General features: G+C 41.5%; 1 protein-coding gene and 1 pseudogene across 1 annotated transcript in view; both read left to right on the top strand.

Moving 5' to 3' along the window:
• On the top strand, nt 1–946 carry LOC125283786 (olfactory receptor-like protein OLF4; annotated as a pseudogene).
• Nucleotides 947–6,404: 5,458 nt separating this feature from the next.
• The window catches only part of LOC113249130 (olfactory receptor 7A17-like), a 45,346-nt gene continuing 34,784 nt past the window's right edge, over nt 6,405–16,966 (top strand). Inside the window, exon 1 of the mRNA XM_057311998.1 lies at nt 6,405–6,658. Within this exon, the coding sequence (XP_057167981.1) occupies nt 6,405–6,658 (254 nt within the window). The remainder of the gene's footprint in view (nt 6,659–16,966) is intronic.

Genomic DNA, 16,966 nt, shown 5'->3' with positions numbered 1-16,966 from the left:
ATGAAACCGGGCAATGATACACGAATTTCAGAGTTTCGTCTTCTAGGATTTTCAGAAGAACCATAATTGCAGCCCCTCATATTCGGGCTTTTCCTCTCCATGTACCTGATCACTGTGTTTGGAAACCTGCTCCTCATCCTGGCCATCAGCTCTGACTCCCACCTCCACACCCCCATGTACTTCTTCCTGGCCAACCTGTCCTTTATAGACATCTGTTCCACCTCCACCACCATCCCCAAGATGCTGATGAATATACAGACAGAGCAAAGTCATAACCTATGATGAGTGCGTTACTCAGATTTATTTTTTCATACTATTTGCTGTGTTGGACGTCTTTCTCCTGAGTGTGATGGCCTATGACCGGTTTGTGGCCATCTGTCACCCCCTGCACTACACAGTCATCATGAATCCCCAGCTCTGTGGACTGCTGGTTCTGATGTCCTGGATCACGTGTATCCTGAATTCCTTATTACAGAGTTTAATGATGCTGCGGCTGTCCTTCTGCACAAAGGTGGAAATCCCCCACTTTTTTTGTGAACTCAATAATATGGTCCAACTTGCCTGTTCTGACACCTTTCTTAACAACTTGGTGATGTATTTTGCAGCTGTCCTGCTGTATGGGGGTCCTTTTGCTGGGATACTTTATTCTTATTCTAAGATTGTTTCCTCCATACGTGGAATATCCTCAGCTCAGGGCAAGTATAAAACATTTTCTACCTGTGTGTCTCACCTCTCAGTTGTCTCCTTATTTTTTTGTACGGTGCTCGGTGTGTACCTGAGCTCTGCTGCTACCCAGAGCTCCCACTCAAGTGCAGTGGCCTCGGTGATGTACACAGTGTTCACCCCCATGCTGAACCCCTTCATCTACAGCCTGAGGAACAAAGACATAAAGAGGGCTCTGAAAGCGTTCTTTGTGAAGGAGACTTTACATGGCCAATTGTCATAAGACAGAACAAATTCTGAAGATTGCTTAATCTCAGTTTCCTGAGCAAAATTTTATTGAATAAATGTTTGCATTCGATTCCTAATGCTAATGTAAAATGACTACATTAGTGTTTAAAACACATTTATGTTCTGACATATCAGGGCGTCAGAAGTCTGAAATGGTTCTCATTGGGCTAAAAAGATGTTTGCAACACTTGCTTCATTCTGGAAGCTACAGAGAAGAATCTATTTACTTTTCTATTCCAAGATCATAAAATAGTGCAAAGAAAATCTAAATATATATTTTTTTCTTCTTCTCTTTTTTAATAATAATATTTTTTATTGTATTATGTTAGTCACCATACAGTACATCCCTAGTTTTTGATGTAAGGTTCCATGATTCATTACTTGCATATAACACCCGGTGCACCATGCAATACGTGCCCTCCTTAATACCCATCACCAGCCTATCCCATCCCCCCCCGAAAACCTCAGTTTATTTCCCAGAGTCAATAGTCTCTCATGGTTCATTCCCCCTTCTGTTTAACCCCCCTTTCTTCTTCCCTTTCTACTCCTATCGATCTTCCTACTTCTTATGTTCCATAAATGAGTGAAACCATATGATAATTGTCTTTCTCTGCTTGACTTAAATATATTTCTTATATTTAAAAAATGCTTTACAAACTGAGAGCTTCATAGGGGAGGAGGGTAGGGGAATGGGATAGGCTGGTGATGGGTAGTAAGGAGGGCACGTATTGCATGGTGCACTGGGTGTTATATGCAAGTAATGAATCATGGAACTTTACATCGAAAAATGGGGATGTACTGTATGGTGACTAAAAATAAAATAAAAATATTATTATTAAAAATTAAATAAAATTAATTAATTAATTAATTAAAATGTTTTACAATAAGGGACCAAATGACAGCTCTTAATTTACAAGTATGAAATTCCTTATCATTTGGCAAATCTTTCATGAAGCTGAGGTATGTCTTGCTCAAAGTTTTTTGTTTGCTTCTTTTTAAGATTTGTTTTATTTGTCAGAAAGAGAGAGAACACTCACAAGTAAGGCTAGCGGCAAGAAGAGGGAGAGGCAGACTCCTCCCTGAGCAAGGAGCCTGATGTGGGACTTGATCCCAGAATCCTGGGAGCATGACCTGAGCTGAAGGCAGACTCTTAACCAACTGAGCCACCCAGGCATCCCTTGCTCAAGGTTTATATCAAAAAACTTAGTTATCCTTGTTCAAAAGGACAACGGTGATATTCTGTAGATGGCAGGGCTGTGTGTCCACTGCAAGCCAACATTTTGGAGATCCAAGGGATCTAATCCAGACAGATTGCTCAGTCCTAGACTTTGGGAAAAAGTTGAAGTCAGGGTTGGATAAGGTGCTGGAAGGTCCTACCTCTGGTAGCAGCAGAGCTCCTGAGGACAGGGTAATTGACTCTGGATTCACTTGGTTATAAGCTGGTCTGTTGGGAACACGGACTCTCCAGGAAACATTTCCTTTGTCCACACCAGTGTCCCACAGGGAAATCATGTGCTTAGAGGTTGGGGGAGCAGGAGGGAAACATTCCTAATTAACAGACAGAGGAAGCTCTAAATATCTCCTGTTTGGCAGTCCCTCTGCCTGTGCCACCTTGGGCTGGATGGGACCTGGGTGTTGCTTCTGGAGTCCTAAGCTTGGCTGGGAGACTGACGGTAGCCTCCTTCCTGCAGTCTTGTGTGGGGACAGACTTTAGTCACCAATATCTCCACCCAGGAGGAATTCAGACTGCCAGATGGAGACCCCATCCCCTGGGTTCCCATGAAGGTGATTCCCAGAGCCCAGCAGGTCCTGCAAGAAAGGGTCAGACACAATTCAAACCAGGCACACTGACCTGAGGTCACCAGGCAGCCAACAACCTAGCCCAGAACCTAGAGATCTCTATGGTCATTTCCTTGCCTGGTGAGCTCATTAATGGAGTCACTGATGATGTTAAAGAAAGAAGTGAACTTTGAGCTCAGCAGCACATGGGTAATTGCTGACAATGAAGCGAAGGGATGGGAGGCACAAACTACTGCCAGTAAAAGTAGAACAAACCAGTGAGTTTTGCAATTAAACGAAGTAGGAATATTGGGGATGGAAGGATGTCCAGTGAAGTCAGGGCATTTCTTTTTTGTCTTTAAATTGGGGCATATTGGACTCTGTTTCCATACTGATGAGAAAGACCTAGACCGATTTGTTGCTTGGAGATAAGACCTTGCAACAGTAATTCATGAGACATACATTTGCACAGGGTCCCATGTACTCTGGGTATTCACATGAAAACAATGATCTGAGAATGAAAACTATATGAAGGAGCTTTTCTTTGCAATGATTTCATTACCCGGGGAGCTGAATATATTTATGGATTAGTTATTCCTTGGTTTTCTGTATTGTACACTGTCTCTACCAGGTCTTTCCATTTGTACAGTGGAGTCAGGGTTTTTTTTTTTTTATTCCTGTTGTGGATTGCGTTCTTTCAAACAAGGAATTAGAGGAGGGTTTTGTGTCTGTTTTACCAACATTGCTGTTTGCATTGAGTTCCAGTGTGTATGTATAGACGTGCATGTGGGGAATTGTGCTCATTAGTAGTGTGGGCTCAAATCTGTCCCTCGGTTGTATGGTGTTCTCTATATTGCTTTTTTATATTATCCGTCCGGAAACATTGAGCTGTCTCTAATATTCTTCATTTGTCAGTCCTTGCAATAAACAAAAATGAAAATAAATGGCATTTGTACATTGAGTGCTAATAAATGACCTCAATACATATTTCCCACTTGTTTCTGCATCTCTGTCATTCCCCAGGGGTCCTTTTGTCTCTGTGTGATGAGATCCATTTCTAACAGTCCCATCATCTTTGACCATCCTCTCTTCTTTCCATTTGACTCAAGATTGCCTTTACCTTCATAAGTATATTTGATTCCATATTTCTTTATGTAAGATGAAATTACCACTTACAGAGTGCCTGCTCCCCGGTTGTAAAGGTCATTCTCTCATATTCTTTTTATTCCAAGTCTTTGGACATTTAATCCGGAATTAGTGACCCATCTTGATAGTACTGAATTGCTATTTTATGTCTTTATATATATTAGTTTTAGATTCTCATTTAATTTTCTTTCACACAGTTGTTTTGTAAACACTACACTTGACCTAATTTCATTCCTCCTGACCATCTTTATTCCTTATGTTCTTAGGGTCTTTAAAACTTCTCTTCCTAGATGATGCACAAATACACATTCTACACCATACAAATGGATGAGTGGTATCCTGTGCTCATCATAAATGCTCTTTAAGGTTCGGGGCAGTCTTCTTTCCTACCTGTGTACTTTCTTCCTTCTTTCTCGATAATATCTCATGGACTTGCCTCCACTCTACTAGAGAAGTGCTGATTCTTTATTTCAGGTTCTGCATAGTATTTCCCTGTGTGGCTGTCCTAACCACATTTGAAACCTTTTTCCATTTTTCTCAATACATTGATATTATAACAATTCTACAAAAATATCCGGAGATCATTATGTTAAAAATCTGGTTCTCCACTGGAGGAAATATCATTCCCCAGGGTGGTCCTGAGGTATTTGGAGTCACATGGGAGGTGTCAGGGGAGGCCAGGGACACTCTAAACATCCTACAAAGCCCAGGACACAGGACACCACAGAGAACAGTATGGACCAGAATGTCAATACTATCACTTTTGAGAATTGCTAAGATGAAAAAAATGTGTATTTTCATATTAATAGCTGTCTTTAGGTTGTTTTCCCAACAATGTAACAGTTCGCATTTCTGCAAGCAAAATTAGAGGAACTTCTTTTGCTACCTGTTTAAAAATTCCAACCAAATCAGTGCTGGAGATCTTTACATTGTCTCACAGGCTGATGAGTGTGCAATAGATTTCTTGTTGTTTTCTTAAACCATTACTAAATTTGAGCAAATATTTATATACTTGACCCCCAGGTTCATTGTTAGCTGCCTATTATTACTATATGTCCATGAACTCTATGCCTATTCTTCCTCTAGTGGTATTTCAAATGCAGTTAACATTATTTATTTATTGACTTTTGGTTGGATATATTGTCCATAAAAAGTTTTAAATTTTATATAGGTAACATATGTCTGTCCATGCGAAGCTTGCTGATCGGAATGTCAGGTAGCATTTTACATTGTTTAGGGGAATGATCAGTGATCTGGACAGCCTGAGTTACTGCCACTCCAGGTTCATCCTTGGACCATGGGTGGGGACTCATGGTAAGAATACAGTCCAGGGAGCAATGATGTGGGGTGTGTGCAAGTGTATGTGTCTGTGTGTGTGTGTGTGTGTGTGTGTGTGTGTGTCTATGTGTGTCTGTGTATATATGTCTGTGTGTGTGTGCCTCGTGGAATGAGAACAGTCTTCAGAACAAGGGCACATAGTGTAATATATTTCTAGGTGATTCGTATAATACAGAGGCCAGAACTCCATCGCCAGACGGTACTCAGGAGGGGCTCTATTTCCATTTACAGGATACCTTTGCAAGTAGATTACAAAATACAAGAAGTATATAGCATGGGTGAGTGACTCCTTTGTTCTTGAAGTTGAATCAGCAGAGAGGCCACTACTTCTTTGAAATTGCCTGACACTATCTCTCATCACTCTCCTGCTTATTCCCCTTCCCACACTTGCTTCCTTTTCTGGACTCAACAGCTCAAAGTAGTCAAATCCTCAGGGCCTCTGCAGATGCCATTCCCTCTGCCAGCACACACTTCCCCAGACATGACTGCAGATCTTGCCCTCACTTCCCTGGGGCCTCTGTTCAAATGCCACCCTGTTTCCTGGTCTTGTCTGAAATACAATTACAAAATAACACTCATATCTGCTCTCTCCTTGATATATACTCTTGTTTTCTTCATAGCACTTGTCAACTGCTAATGTATTATTATTATTTTGTTTGTTACTGCTCTCTCTCCACTATTGGATTACATTGGGTTTTGGTTTTCAGGATCCTGTACTCATTGCCTAGACTTTGCCTGGACATGTTTGACACTCAGTCATATTCCTCAAATGCACAAAAGATATTTTTAATAAAACAGTAGAATGCAGGACCTGTGTGGGGGAAGGCGGGGAATGAGACCCAATGCCTAATCAGAGATGGGATGGGAGGGAATCTCTTCAAGGGGAACAATCCCTACACAAAATACTGAAATTAATTTATTGACTATGAAATATAAATTGTTGTATTTGAACCATGTGAGCAATGCTTTTCATGAAAAATTAATGATGTCTTTTTCTCTTTGCTGATAGTCAATGCAACCACGTGCGATCAGACAATGATACATGGATGTCATAATTCCTACTTATGGGATTTTCAGAGGGACCAGAAGGACATCAGATTTGGGCTTTTCCTCTCCATGTACCTGATCACTGTGTTTGGAAACCTGCTCCTCATTCTGTCCATCGGCTCAGACTCCCACCTCCACACCCCATGTACTTCTTCCTTGCCAACCTGTCCTTTGCAGATAGCTGTTTCACCTCTACCACTGTCCCCAAGATGCTGTGGAACATCCAGACTCAGAGCAAAGTCATAACCAATGCAGACTGCATCACCCAGATGTACATTTTCATAACATTTTCAGGGCTGGACAACTTTCTCCTGTCCAAGATGGCCTATGACAGGTTTGTGGCCATCTGTCATTCCCTGCACTACACAGTCATCATGAACCACCAGTTCTGTGCACTGTTGGTTCTGGTGTCCTGGATCATGAGTGTCTCACATTTCTTGTTACAGACCTTAATGCTGTTGGGGCTGTCCTGTACAGTGGCAGAAATATGGGATAGATTCCTTTCACTATTGTAACAAATATTCACACCAGTGTCTCAAAACAAGTAATTCTCTGAAAGTTCTGGGATCAGAAGCATGAAAGGGGTTTCATGGGCTACAATAATGATGTCTGTGGGCCTTGATCCTTCTGAATGCTCTGGGGAGAACATCCCCTTTCCTGCTCCAGTGTTCAGTGGCCCCCACATTCCTTGGCTCATGGCCTTTCCTCCACCTGCAAAACCAGTACAATAGTAGTTTCAAATGTCTCTCTGACTCCATTCTTCTTCCTCACTCTTCTTAGTACTAGTCCAACATGGATAATCCAGGCTTATCTTCTTATTGTAGGATAATGACTAGTAGCTTTAGTCCATCTACTATCTTAATTACCCTGCTAAGTAAGCTAACATTTTCAAGTGTTCTCCAGGATGACATCTTGTGGAGGCCCTTCCTGTGCCTACCATAAAATATCCTCAGTATGTATTATTTGATATCCCCCAAGAGCCCTTCTACTTAAAAAATTGAGCACAGACTTTTTTCCCCACCCAAAGAGTGAGTGAAAAACATTTCTTTCAAAATTATGTGCAAGGAAGATTCCTGGTGGAAAAAACCTAAAACTACTTACAAGTGACTCTAACACAGGACCACAGCGTTGTTCTCAAACTGTGCTCCAAGACCAGGACCTGAAGAATCAACACCACCTGGGAGCTGACTAAAAATGCAGAGTCTCTATTGGTGCCTGGGGTGGTGGTGCTCAGTCAGGTAAGTGTCCACTCTTGGATTTGTCTCAGATCATGATCTCAGGATCATGAGATTGAGCCCCATGTCAAGTTCCATGCTCAACTCAGAGTCTGCTTGACATTCTCTCTTTCCCTCTTCCTCTGCCCCTTCCCCAATTCTCAATAGATAGATGATAGATATAGATGATAGATATATAGATAGATAAAATCTTGTTTAAAATGCAGAGTCTCTGGGCCTACTGGAGACCTGAAGAGTCAGAATTTGCATTTTAACTGCAAACTTTGGTGATTTGTATGCACAATGGAGGCAGAGAAGACCTGGTCTAGAATCCTGTTTCTCACCTTCTCACTTTTTGCACTGGGGCTAGATAATTCCTTTTGCTGGGTGCTGGCCTGTGAATTACAGGTGTTTGGCAGCAGCCCTTTAGACATGGCAAAATATCCTCCGTTCAGAGCCACCATACCATTGGTTGTTCTTTCCCACTTTGTCAAAGATTAGTTGACCCTAGAGTTGAGGAACCATTTCTGGGGCCTCTATTCTGTCCCATTGGTCTATGTGCCTGTTTCTGTGCCAGTACCTTGCTGTCTTGATGATCATAGCTTTGTAATAGACCTTGAAGCCAGGCATTGGGATGCCTTGGATTGGTTTTCTTTTTCAACATTCCCCTGGCAATTTGGGTCTTTTCTGGTTCCATGCAAATGTTAGGATTGTTCCTTCCAGCTCTGTGAAAAATTTCCTTGGTATTTTCATAAGGATTGCATTGAAAGAGTAAATTGCTCTGGGCAGCATAGACATTTTTTTAATTAAATATTTTATTTTATTTTATTAATTTTTCCTAATAATTTTTATTATGTTATGTTAGTCACCATACTGTCATCCTTAGTTTTTTTGATGTAGTATTCCATGATTCATTATTTGCATATAATACCCAGTGCTCCATGCAATATGTGCCTTCCTTAATACCCACCACCAGCCTATCCCAATCGTCCACCTCCCTCCCCTCTGAAGCCCTCAGTTTGTTTCCCAGAGTCCATAGTCTCTCGTGGTCCATTCCTCCTTCTGTTTACCCACCTTCATTCTTCCCTTCCTTCTCCTACCAATCTTCCTGCTATTTCTTATGTTCCATAAATGAGTGAAACTATATGATAATTGTCTTTCCTGCTTGATTTATTTCACTTAGTATAATCTCCTCCAGTCCTGTTCCTGTTGCTGCAAATGTTGGGTAATGGTTCTTTCTGATGACTGAGTAATATTCCATTGTATATATGGACCACATCTTCTTAATCCATTCATCTGTTGAAGGTCATCTCAGCTCTTTCCACAACTTAGCTCTTGTGGACAATGCTGCTATGTCCATTGGGGTGCATATGGTCCTTCTCTTTCACTACGTCTGTATCTTTGGGGTAAATAGCCAGTAGTGCAATTGCTGGATCATAAGGTACCTCTATTTTTAACTTTCTAAGGGTACATAGACATTTTAACAATGTTTATTATTGCAATCCATAAGCATGGAATGTGTTTTCATCCCTTTGTGTCTTCCTCCATTTCTTTCATCAGTGTTCTGTAGTTTCTAGAGTAGAGACCCTTTACCTCTTTTGTTAGGTTTATTCCTAGGTATTTTATGGTTTTTGGTGTCATTGTAAATGGGATCAATTCCTTAATTTCTTTTTCTTTGGTAACATTGTTAGTGTATAGAAAAGCAACTTCTTTCTGTGTATTGATTTTGTATCCTGCCACATTGCTGAATTCTTGTATGAGTTGTAATAACTTGGGCTTGAGTCTTTCAGGTTTTCCACATAAAGTATCATGGCATCTGTGAACAGAGAGAATTTGACTTCTTCTTTGACAGTCTGAATGCCTTTTATTTCCTTTTATTGTCTGATTGTGGTAGCTAGGACCTCTAGTACTATGATGAGCAATAATGATGGGAATGTTCATCTATGTCTTGTTCCTGATGTTACGGGAAAAGTTTTTCCCCATTGAGAATGATATTCATTCTGGGCTTTTCGTACATGATTTTTATGATATGAGGTATGGTACCTCTATGCCCATACTTTGAAGTGTTTTAATCAGGAACTGATGCTGTATTTTGTCAAATGCTTTATTTGCATCAATTGAAAAAAAAAAGACAGTCTCCTCAATAAATGGTGCTGGGAAAACTGGACGACCACATGCAGAAGAATGAAACTAGACCATTCTCTTACACCATACACAAAGATAAACTCAAAATGGATGAAAGACCTCATTGTGAGACAGGAATCTATCAAAATCCTAGAGAACATAGGCAGTAACCTATTTGACAATGGCCACAGCAACTTCTTCCAAAATACATCTCTGAAGACAAGGGGAATAAAAGCAAAAATGAACTATTGAGACGTCATCAAGATAAAAAGCTTTAGCGTAGCAAAGGAAAGAGTCAACAAAACTAAGGGGCAATCCACAGGATGTGAGAAGATATTTGCAAATGACATTTCAGATAAAGGGCTTGTATCCAAGATCTGTAAAGAACTTATCAAACTCAATACCCCAAAAAAACCCAAAGAATCCAGTCAAGAAATGGGCAAAAGATGTGAACAGACACTTCTCCACAGACGACATACAAATGGCTAACAGGCACATGAAAAAAAAAATTTACAACATCACTAGCCATCAGGGAAATACAAATCAAAACCACAGTGAGATACCACCTTACACCAGTATAAATGGCTAAAATTAACAAGACAGGAAACAAGTGTTTGTGAGGACGTGGAAAAGGGGAATCCTCTGACACTCTTGGTGGGAATGCAAGCTGGTACAGCCACTTTGGAAAACAGTATGGAGGTTCCTCAAGAAGTTAAAAATAGAGCTACCCTATGACCCAGCAATTGAACTACTAGGAATTACCCCATAGATACAGAGGTAGTGAAAAGAAGGGGAACTTGGACCCCAGTGTTCATAACAGCAATGTCCACAATAGCCAAATTATGAAAGTAGCTTAGATGTCCCTCAACATATGAATGGATAAAGAAGATGTGGTTCAAGGAGTTAAGATGGCAGAGGAGTAGGAGACACATTTTTCAGCCGGTCCCCCGAGTCGAGCTGGATAGGTACCAGATCAGCCTAAACAACCACAGAACCAGCCTGAGACGCAGGAAGATGCATCTGGATCTCTACAAATGAACATCTCCAACGCTGAGTATTGAGGTATGAAGCGGGGAGCCATGAAACAGCGCACAGATATCGGAAGATAAACATAAGGGGCAGGGAGCTGCCGTGTTCGGGTGCTGGGAAGCGGTAGCCACTTGCATGGGAGAGCGGGTGGGGCTCGCGGACGGCACCCGCACAACAGCAGACTGAGACTGTGAGCCGGGTGCGCGCGCCACCAGGCATCTCGCGGAACACCTGAATCCCGGTGTGCTCACCGGATCCAGACTGAGAATGGGAGCTTCCAGAGTGCGTGCAGGGCGGCTGGCAGCTGGCAGTGTTAGAAACACAAAAGACAGAGACACACCGGCCCTGGAAGTGAGGGCTGGGATGCCGGGTGTGGGGCACACATCCCGGGACGCTCCAGGGTTGAGCAGCACCAACAGTAACAGAGTTAAAGTGGCCAGAACATTAGTACAGAACGGGCCTCAACCCTCTGTTCTGTGACAGAGGCTGAAATTCGCCCTTGCTGCTCTGACTCTCAGAAGAGGCACAGCAAAACTCCAGGGAAAGCCGCAAGAGAACAAAAGCCTGGAAATACCGGCTCAGAGCGTGCCCATCCCCATTCCCCCTTGCAGGGGACATGGAAACTCTACCCAAACACGGTGGCCTGAGTATCGGCGCGGCAGGCCCCTCCCCCAGAACACAGAAGGCAGGCTGAAAAATCAAGAAGCCCACAACCCGGGCGCCTGGGTGGCGCAGTCATTGAGCGCCTGTCTTCGGCTTAGGGCTTGATCCCGGTGTCCGGAAAGGAGTCCCTCAGCGGGCTCCTCCACTGGGAGCCTGCTTCTTCCTCTCGCACTCCCCTGCTTCTGTTCCCTCTCTCGCTGGTTGGCTGCCACATAAATAAATAAATAAAATCTTTAAAGAAGAAGCCCACATCTCTAAGATCCCTATAAAACAAGGGGCACGGCCTGGGACCCAGTCAATAATCTGGGCTCTGGACAACCCCGCAACCTCTCCTCATCAGAATGACAAGAAGGAGAAGCCCCCCCCCCCCAGCAAAGAAAAGACAGTGAGTCTGTGGCTTCTGCCACAGAAATAATGGATATGGATGTAACCAAAGTATCAGAAATGGAATTCTGAGTAATGGTGGTCAAAATGATGAGTAGAATTGAAAAAACTATTAACGAAAAGGTTACTGAGAATATAGAATCCCTAAGGAAAGAAATGAGAGTGAATCTGACAGAAATTAAAAATTCTATGAGCCAAATGCAGGCAAAACTAGAGGCTCTGAAGGCCAGGGTCACAGAAGCAGAGGAACGGGTTAGTGAATTGGAGGATGGGTTAATAGAGGAAAAAATGAAAATAGAAGCTGCTCTTAAAAAAAATCCACGCCCACGAATGTAGGTTACGGGAGATTACTGACTCATTGAACCAATCAAATGTTAGAATCATCAGCATCCCCGAGGGGGTGGAGAAAAACAGAGGTCTAGGAGAGATATTTGAACAAATTGTAGCTGAAAACTTCCCTAATCTAGAGAGGGAAACAAACATCCATGTCCAAGAGGCAGAGAGGACCCCTCCCAATCTCAACCACGACAAAGCTACACCACGTCACGTCATAATGCAATTCGCAAATATTAGATCCAAGGATACAGTATTGAAAGTGGCCAGGGCAAAGACATTTCTCACGAGCCAAGGCAAAGACATCAGAATTACGTCAGACCTGTCTACACAGACCTGGAATGAGAGAAAGGGTTGGGGGAGCATATTTAAAGCTCTTTCAGAGAAAAACATGCAGCCAAGGATCCTTTATCCAGCAAGGCTGTCATTCAGAATTGATGGAGAAATAAAGACATTTCAGAATCGCCAGTCACTAACCAATTTTGTAACCATGAAACCAGCCCTACAGGAGATATTACGGGGAGTTCTATAAAAGTAAAAGGCCCCAAGAGTGATACAGAACAGAAAGTCACAGCCAATACAAACAAAGACTTTACTGACAACATGGCATCATTAAAATCATATCTCTCAGTACTCAGTCTTAATGTGAATGGCATAAATGCTCCCATAAAGCGCCACAGGGTTGCAGATTGGATAAAAAGAAATGAGCCATCCATTTGCTGTCTACAAGAGACTCATTTTGAACCCAAAGATGCATTCAGACTGAGAGTAAGGGGATGGAGTACCATCTTTCACGCAAATGGACCTCAAAAGAAAGCTGGGGTAACAATTCTCATACCAGATAAATTGGATTTTAAACTACAGACTATAGTTAGAGATGCAGAAGGGCACTATATTATTCTTAAGGGAAGTATTCAACAAGTGGATATGACAATTATAAATATATATGCCCCCAAAAGGGGAGCAGCAAGATACACAAGCCAACTCTTAACCAGAATAAAGAGATATACAAATAAAAATACATTAATAGTAGGGGACCTCAACACTCCACTCTCAGAAATAGACAGAACACCCTGGCAAAAACTAAGCAAGGAATCAAAGGCTTTGAATGCCATACTCAACGAGTTGGACCTCATAGATATATATAGAACACTACACCCCAGAACCAAAGAATACTCATTCTATATTAATGCCCATGGAACATTCTCAAGAATAGACCATGTTCTGGGACACAAAACAGGTCTAAACCAATACCAAAAGATTGAAATTATCCCCTGCATATTCTCAGACCACAACGCTCTGAAATTGGAACTCAACCACAAGGAAAAATTTGGAAGAAACTCAAACACTTGGAGACTAAGAACTACCCTGCTCAGGAATGACTTGATAAACCAGGAAATCAAAAATCAAATTAAACAATTTAGGGAGACCAATGAGAATGAAAATGCAACAGTCCAAAACCTATGGGATACTGCAAAGGCAGTCCTAAGTGGGAAATACACAGCCATCCAAGCCGCACTCAAAAGAATAGAAAAATCTAAAATGCAGCTTTATATTCTCACCTCAAGAAGCTGGAACAGCAACACGCAGTTGACCAAAATTAGAGCTGAAATCACTCAGGCAGAAACCAGAAGTACAGTAGAGCAGATCAACAGAACTAGAAGCTGGTTCTTTGAGTGAATCAATAAAATTGACAGACCACGGGCAACACTTATCCAAAAGAAAAGAGGAAGGACCCAGTTATTAAAATTATGAATGAAAAAGGAGAGTTCATGACGAACACCATTGAAATTGGAAGGATTATTAGAAATTTTTATCAACAGCTATATGCCAATAAACTAAGCAATCTGGAAGAGATGGAATCCTTCCTGGAAACCTATAAACTACCAAGATTGAAACAGGAAGAAATTGATTTCTTAAACAGGCCAATTAATTATGAAGAAATTGAGTCAGTGATAAACAACCTTCCAAATAACAAAACTCCAGGCCCGGACGGTTTTCCTGGGGAATTCTACCAAACATTCAAAGAAGAAATAATACCTATTCTCCTAAAGCTATTTCAAAAAATAGAAACAGAAGGAAAGCTAACAAACTCATTCTATGAGGCCAATATTACCTTGATCCCTAAACCAGGCAAAGACCCCCTCTAAAAGGAGAATTACAGACCGATTTCCCCAATGAATATGGACGCCAAAATCCTCAACAAGATACTTGCTAATAGAATCCAACAGTACATTAAAAGGATTATCGATCAATGTCAAGTGGAATTCATACCTGGGATACAAGCGTGGTTCAATATTCACAAATCAGTCAGCGTAATACATCATATCAACAAGAAAAGACTCAGGAACCATATGATCCTCTCAATCAATGCCGAAAAAGCATTTGACAAAATACAGCATCGTTTCCTGATTAAAACCCTTCAGAGTGTAGGAATAGAAGGTACATTTCTCAATCTCATAAAAGCCATCTATGAAAAGCCTACTGCAAATATTATTCTCAGTGGGGAAAAGCTGGAAGCCTTTCCCTTAAGATCAGGAACTCCACAAGGATGCCCAATCTCGCCACTATTATTCAACATAGTACTAGAATTCCTTGCAACAGCAATCAGAGGACAAAAAGGGATCAGAGGTATTCAGATTGGCAAAGAGAAGGCAAAATGTCTCTCTTCGCAGATAACATGATACTCTATATGGAAAACCCAAAAGAAGCCACTCCAAAACTATTAGAAGTTATAGAGCAATTCAGTAACGTGGTGGGATACAAAATCAATGCTCAGAAATTAGTTGCATTTCTGTACACAAATAACGAGACCGAAGAAAGAGAAATTAGGGAATCCATCCCATTTACAATAGCAACAAAAACCATACGTTACCTTGGAATTAACCAGAGACGTAAAGGACCTATATTCTAGAAACTATAAATCACTCTTGAAAGACATTGAGGAAGACATAAAAAGATGGAAAGATATTCCGTGCTCATGGATCGGAAGAATTAACATAGTTAAAATGTCCATGCTACCCAGAGCAATCTACACTTTCAATGCTATCCCAATCAAAATACTGAGGACATTTTTCAAAGAACTGGAACAAATAGTCCTTAAATTTGTATGGAAACAGAAAAGGCCCCGAATCTCCAAGGAACTGTTGAAAAGGAAAAACGAAGCTGGGGGCATCACAATGCCAGATTTCGAGCTGTACTACAAAGCTGTGATCACAAAGACAGCATGGTACTGGCACAAAAACAGACACATAGACCAATGGAACAGAATAGAGAGCTCAGAAATGGACCCTCGGCTCTTTGGGCAACTAATATTGGATAAAGCAGGAAAAAACATCCGGTGGGAAAAAGACAGTCTCTTCAATAAATGGTGCTGGGAAAATTGGACAGCTACATGCAAAAGAATGAAACTTGACCACTCTCTCACACCATACACAAAATAAACTCCAAATGGATGAAAGACCTCGATGTGAGACAGGAATCCATCAAAATTCTAGAGGAGAACATAGGCAACAACCTCTACGACATCGGCCAAAGCAACCGTTTTCATGACACATCCCCAAACGCAAGAGAAACAAAAGATAAAATGAATTTATGGGACTTCATCAAGATTAAAAGTTTCTGCAGAGCCAAGGACACAGTCAGAAAAACTAAGAGGCAGCCCACGGAATGAGAGAATATATTTGCAAATGACACTACAGATAAAGGACTGGTATCCAAGATCTACAAAGAACTTCTCAAACTCAATACACGAGAAACAAATAAACAAATCAAAAAATGGGCAGAAGATATGAACAGACACCTTTCCAATGAAGACACAATGGCTAACAGACACATGAAAAAATGTTCAAAATCATTAGCCATCAAGGAAATTCAAATCAAAACCACACTGAGATACCACCTTACACCAGTTAGAATGGCAAAAATAGACAAGGCAAGAAGCAACAATTGTTGGAGAGGATGTGGAGAAAGGGGATCCCTCCTCCATTGTTGGTGGGAGTGCAAGTTGGTACAGCCACTCTGGAAAACAGTGTGGAGGTCCCTTCAAAAGTTAAAAATTGAGCTACCCTATGATCCAGCCATTGCACTACTGGGTGTTTACCCCAAAGATACAGACGTAGTGAAGAGAAGGGCCATATGCACCCCAATGTTCATAGCAGCAATGTCCACAATAGCTAAATCGTGGAAGGAGCCGAGATGCCCTTCAACAGACGAATGGATTAAGAAGTTGTGGTCCATATATACAATGGAATATTACTCAGCTATCAGAAAGAATGAGTTCTCAACATTTGCTACAACATGGACGGCACTGGAGGAGATAATGCTAAGTGAAATAAGTCAAGCAGAGAAAGACAACTATCATATGATTTCTCTCATCTATGGAACATAAGAACTAGGATGATCAGTAGGGGAAGAAAGGGATAAATAAAGGGGGGGTAATCAGAAGGGGGAATGAAACATGAGAGACTATGGACTAGGAGAAACAAACTGAGGACCTCAGAGGGGAGGGGGGTGGGGGAATGGGATAGACCGGTGATGGGTAGTAAGGAGGGCACGTATTGCATGGTGCACTGGGTGTTATACAGAACTAATGAATCATCGAACCTTACATCGGAAACTGGGGATGTACTGTATGGTGACTAACATAATATAATAAAAAAATCATTAAAAAGAAAATAAAAAGAAGATGTGGTTCATGTATACAATGGAATATTACTCAGCCATCAAAAAGGATGAATACCCACCCTTTGCATCATCATGGATAGAACTGGAGGGGCTTATGCAAAGTGAAATAAGTGAAGCAGAGAACGAAAATTATCATATAGTTTCACTCATATGTCGAACATAAGAAATAGAGCAGAGGACCACAGGGGAAGGGAGGGAAAACTGAATGGGAAGAAATCAGAGAGGAAGACAAACTGTGAAAGACTCTGGACTCCAGGCAACAAACTGAGGGT

The sequence above is a fragment of the Ursus arctos genome, unplaced genomic scaffold (genome assembly GCF_023065955.2).
Source record: "Ursus arctos isolate Adak ecotype North America unplaced genomic scaffold, UrsArc2.0 scaffold_14, whole genome shotgun sequence".
Lineage (NCBI taxonomy): Eukaryota > Metazoa > Chordata > Mammalia > Carnivora > Ursidae > Ursus > Ursus arctos.
Note: the sequence above shows the minus strand (reverse complement) of the source record. Positions and strands in the feature narration are given on the sequence as shown.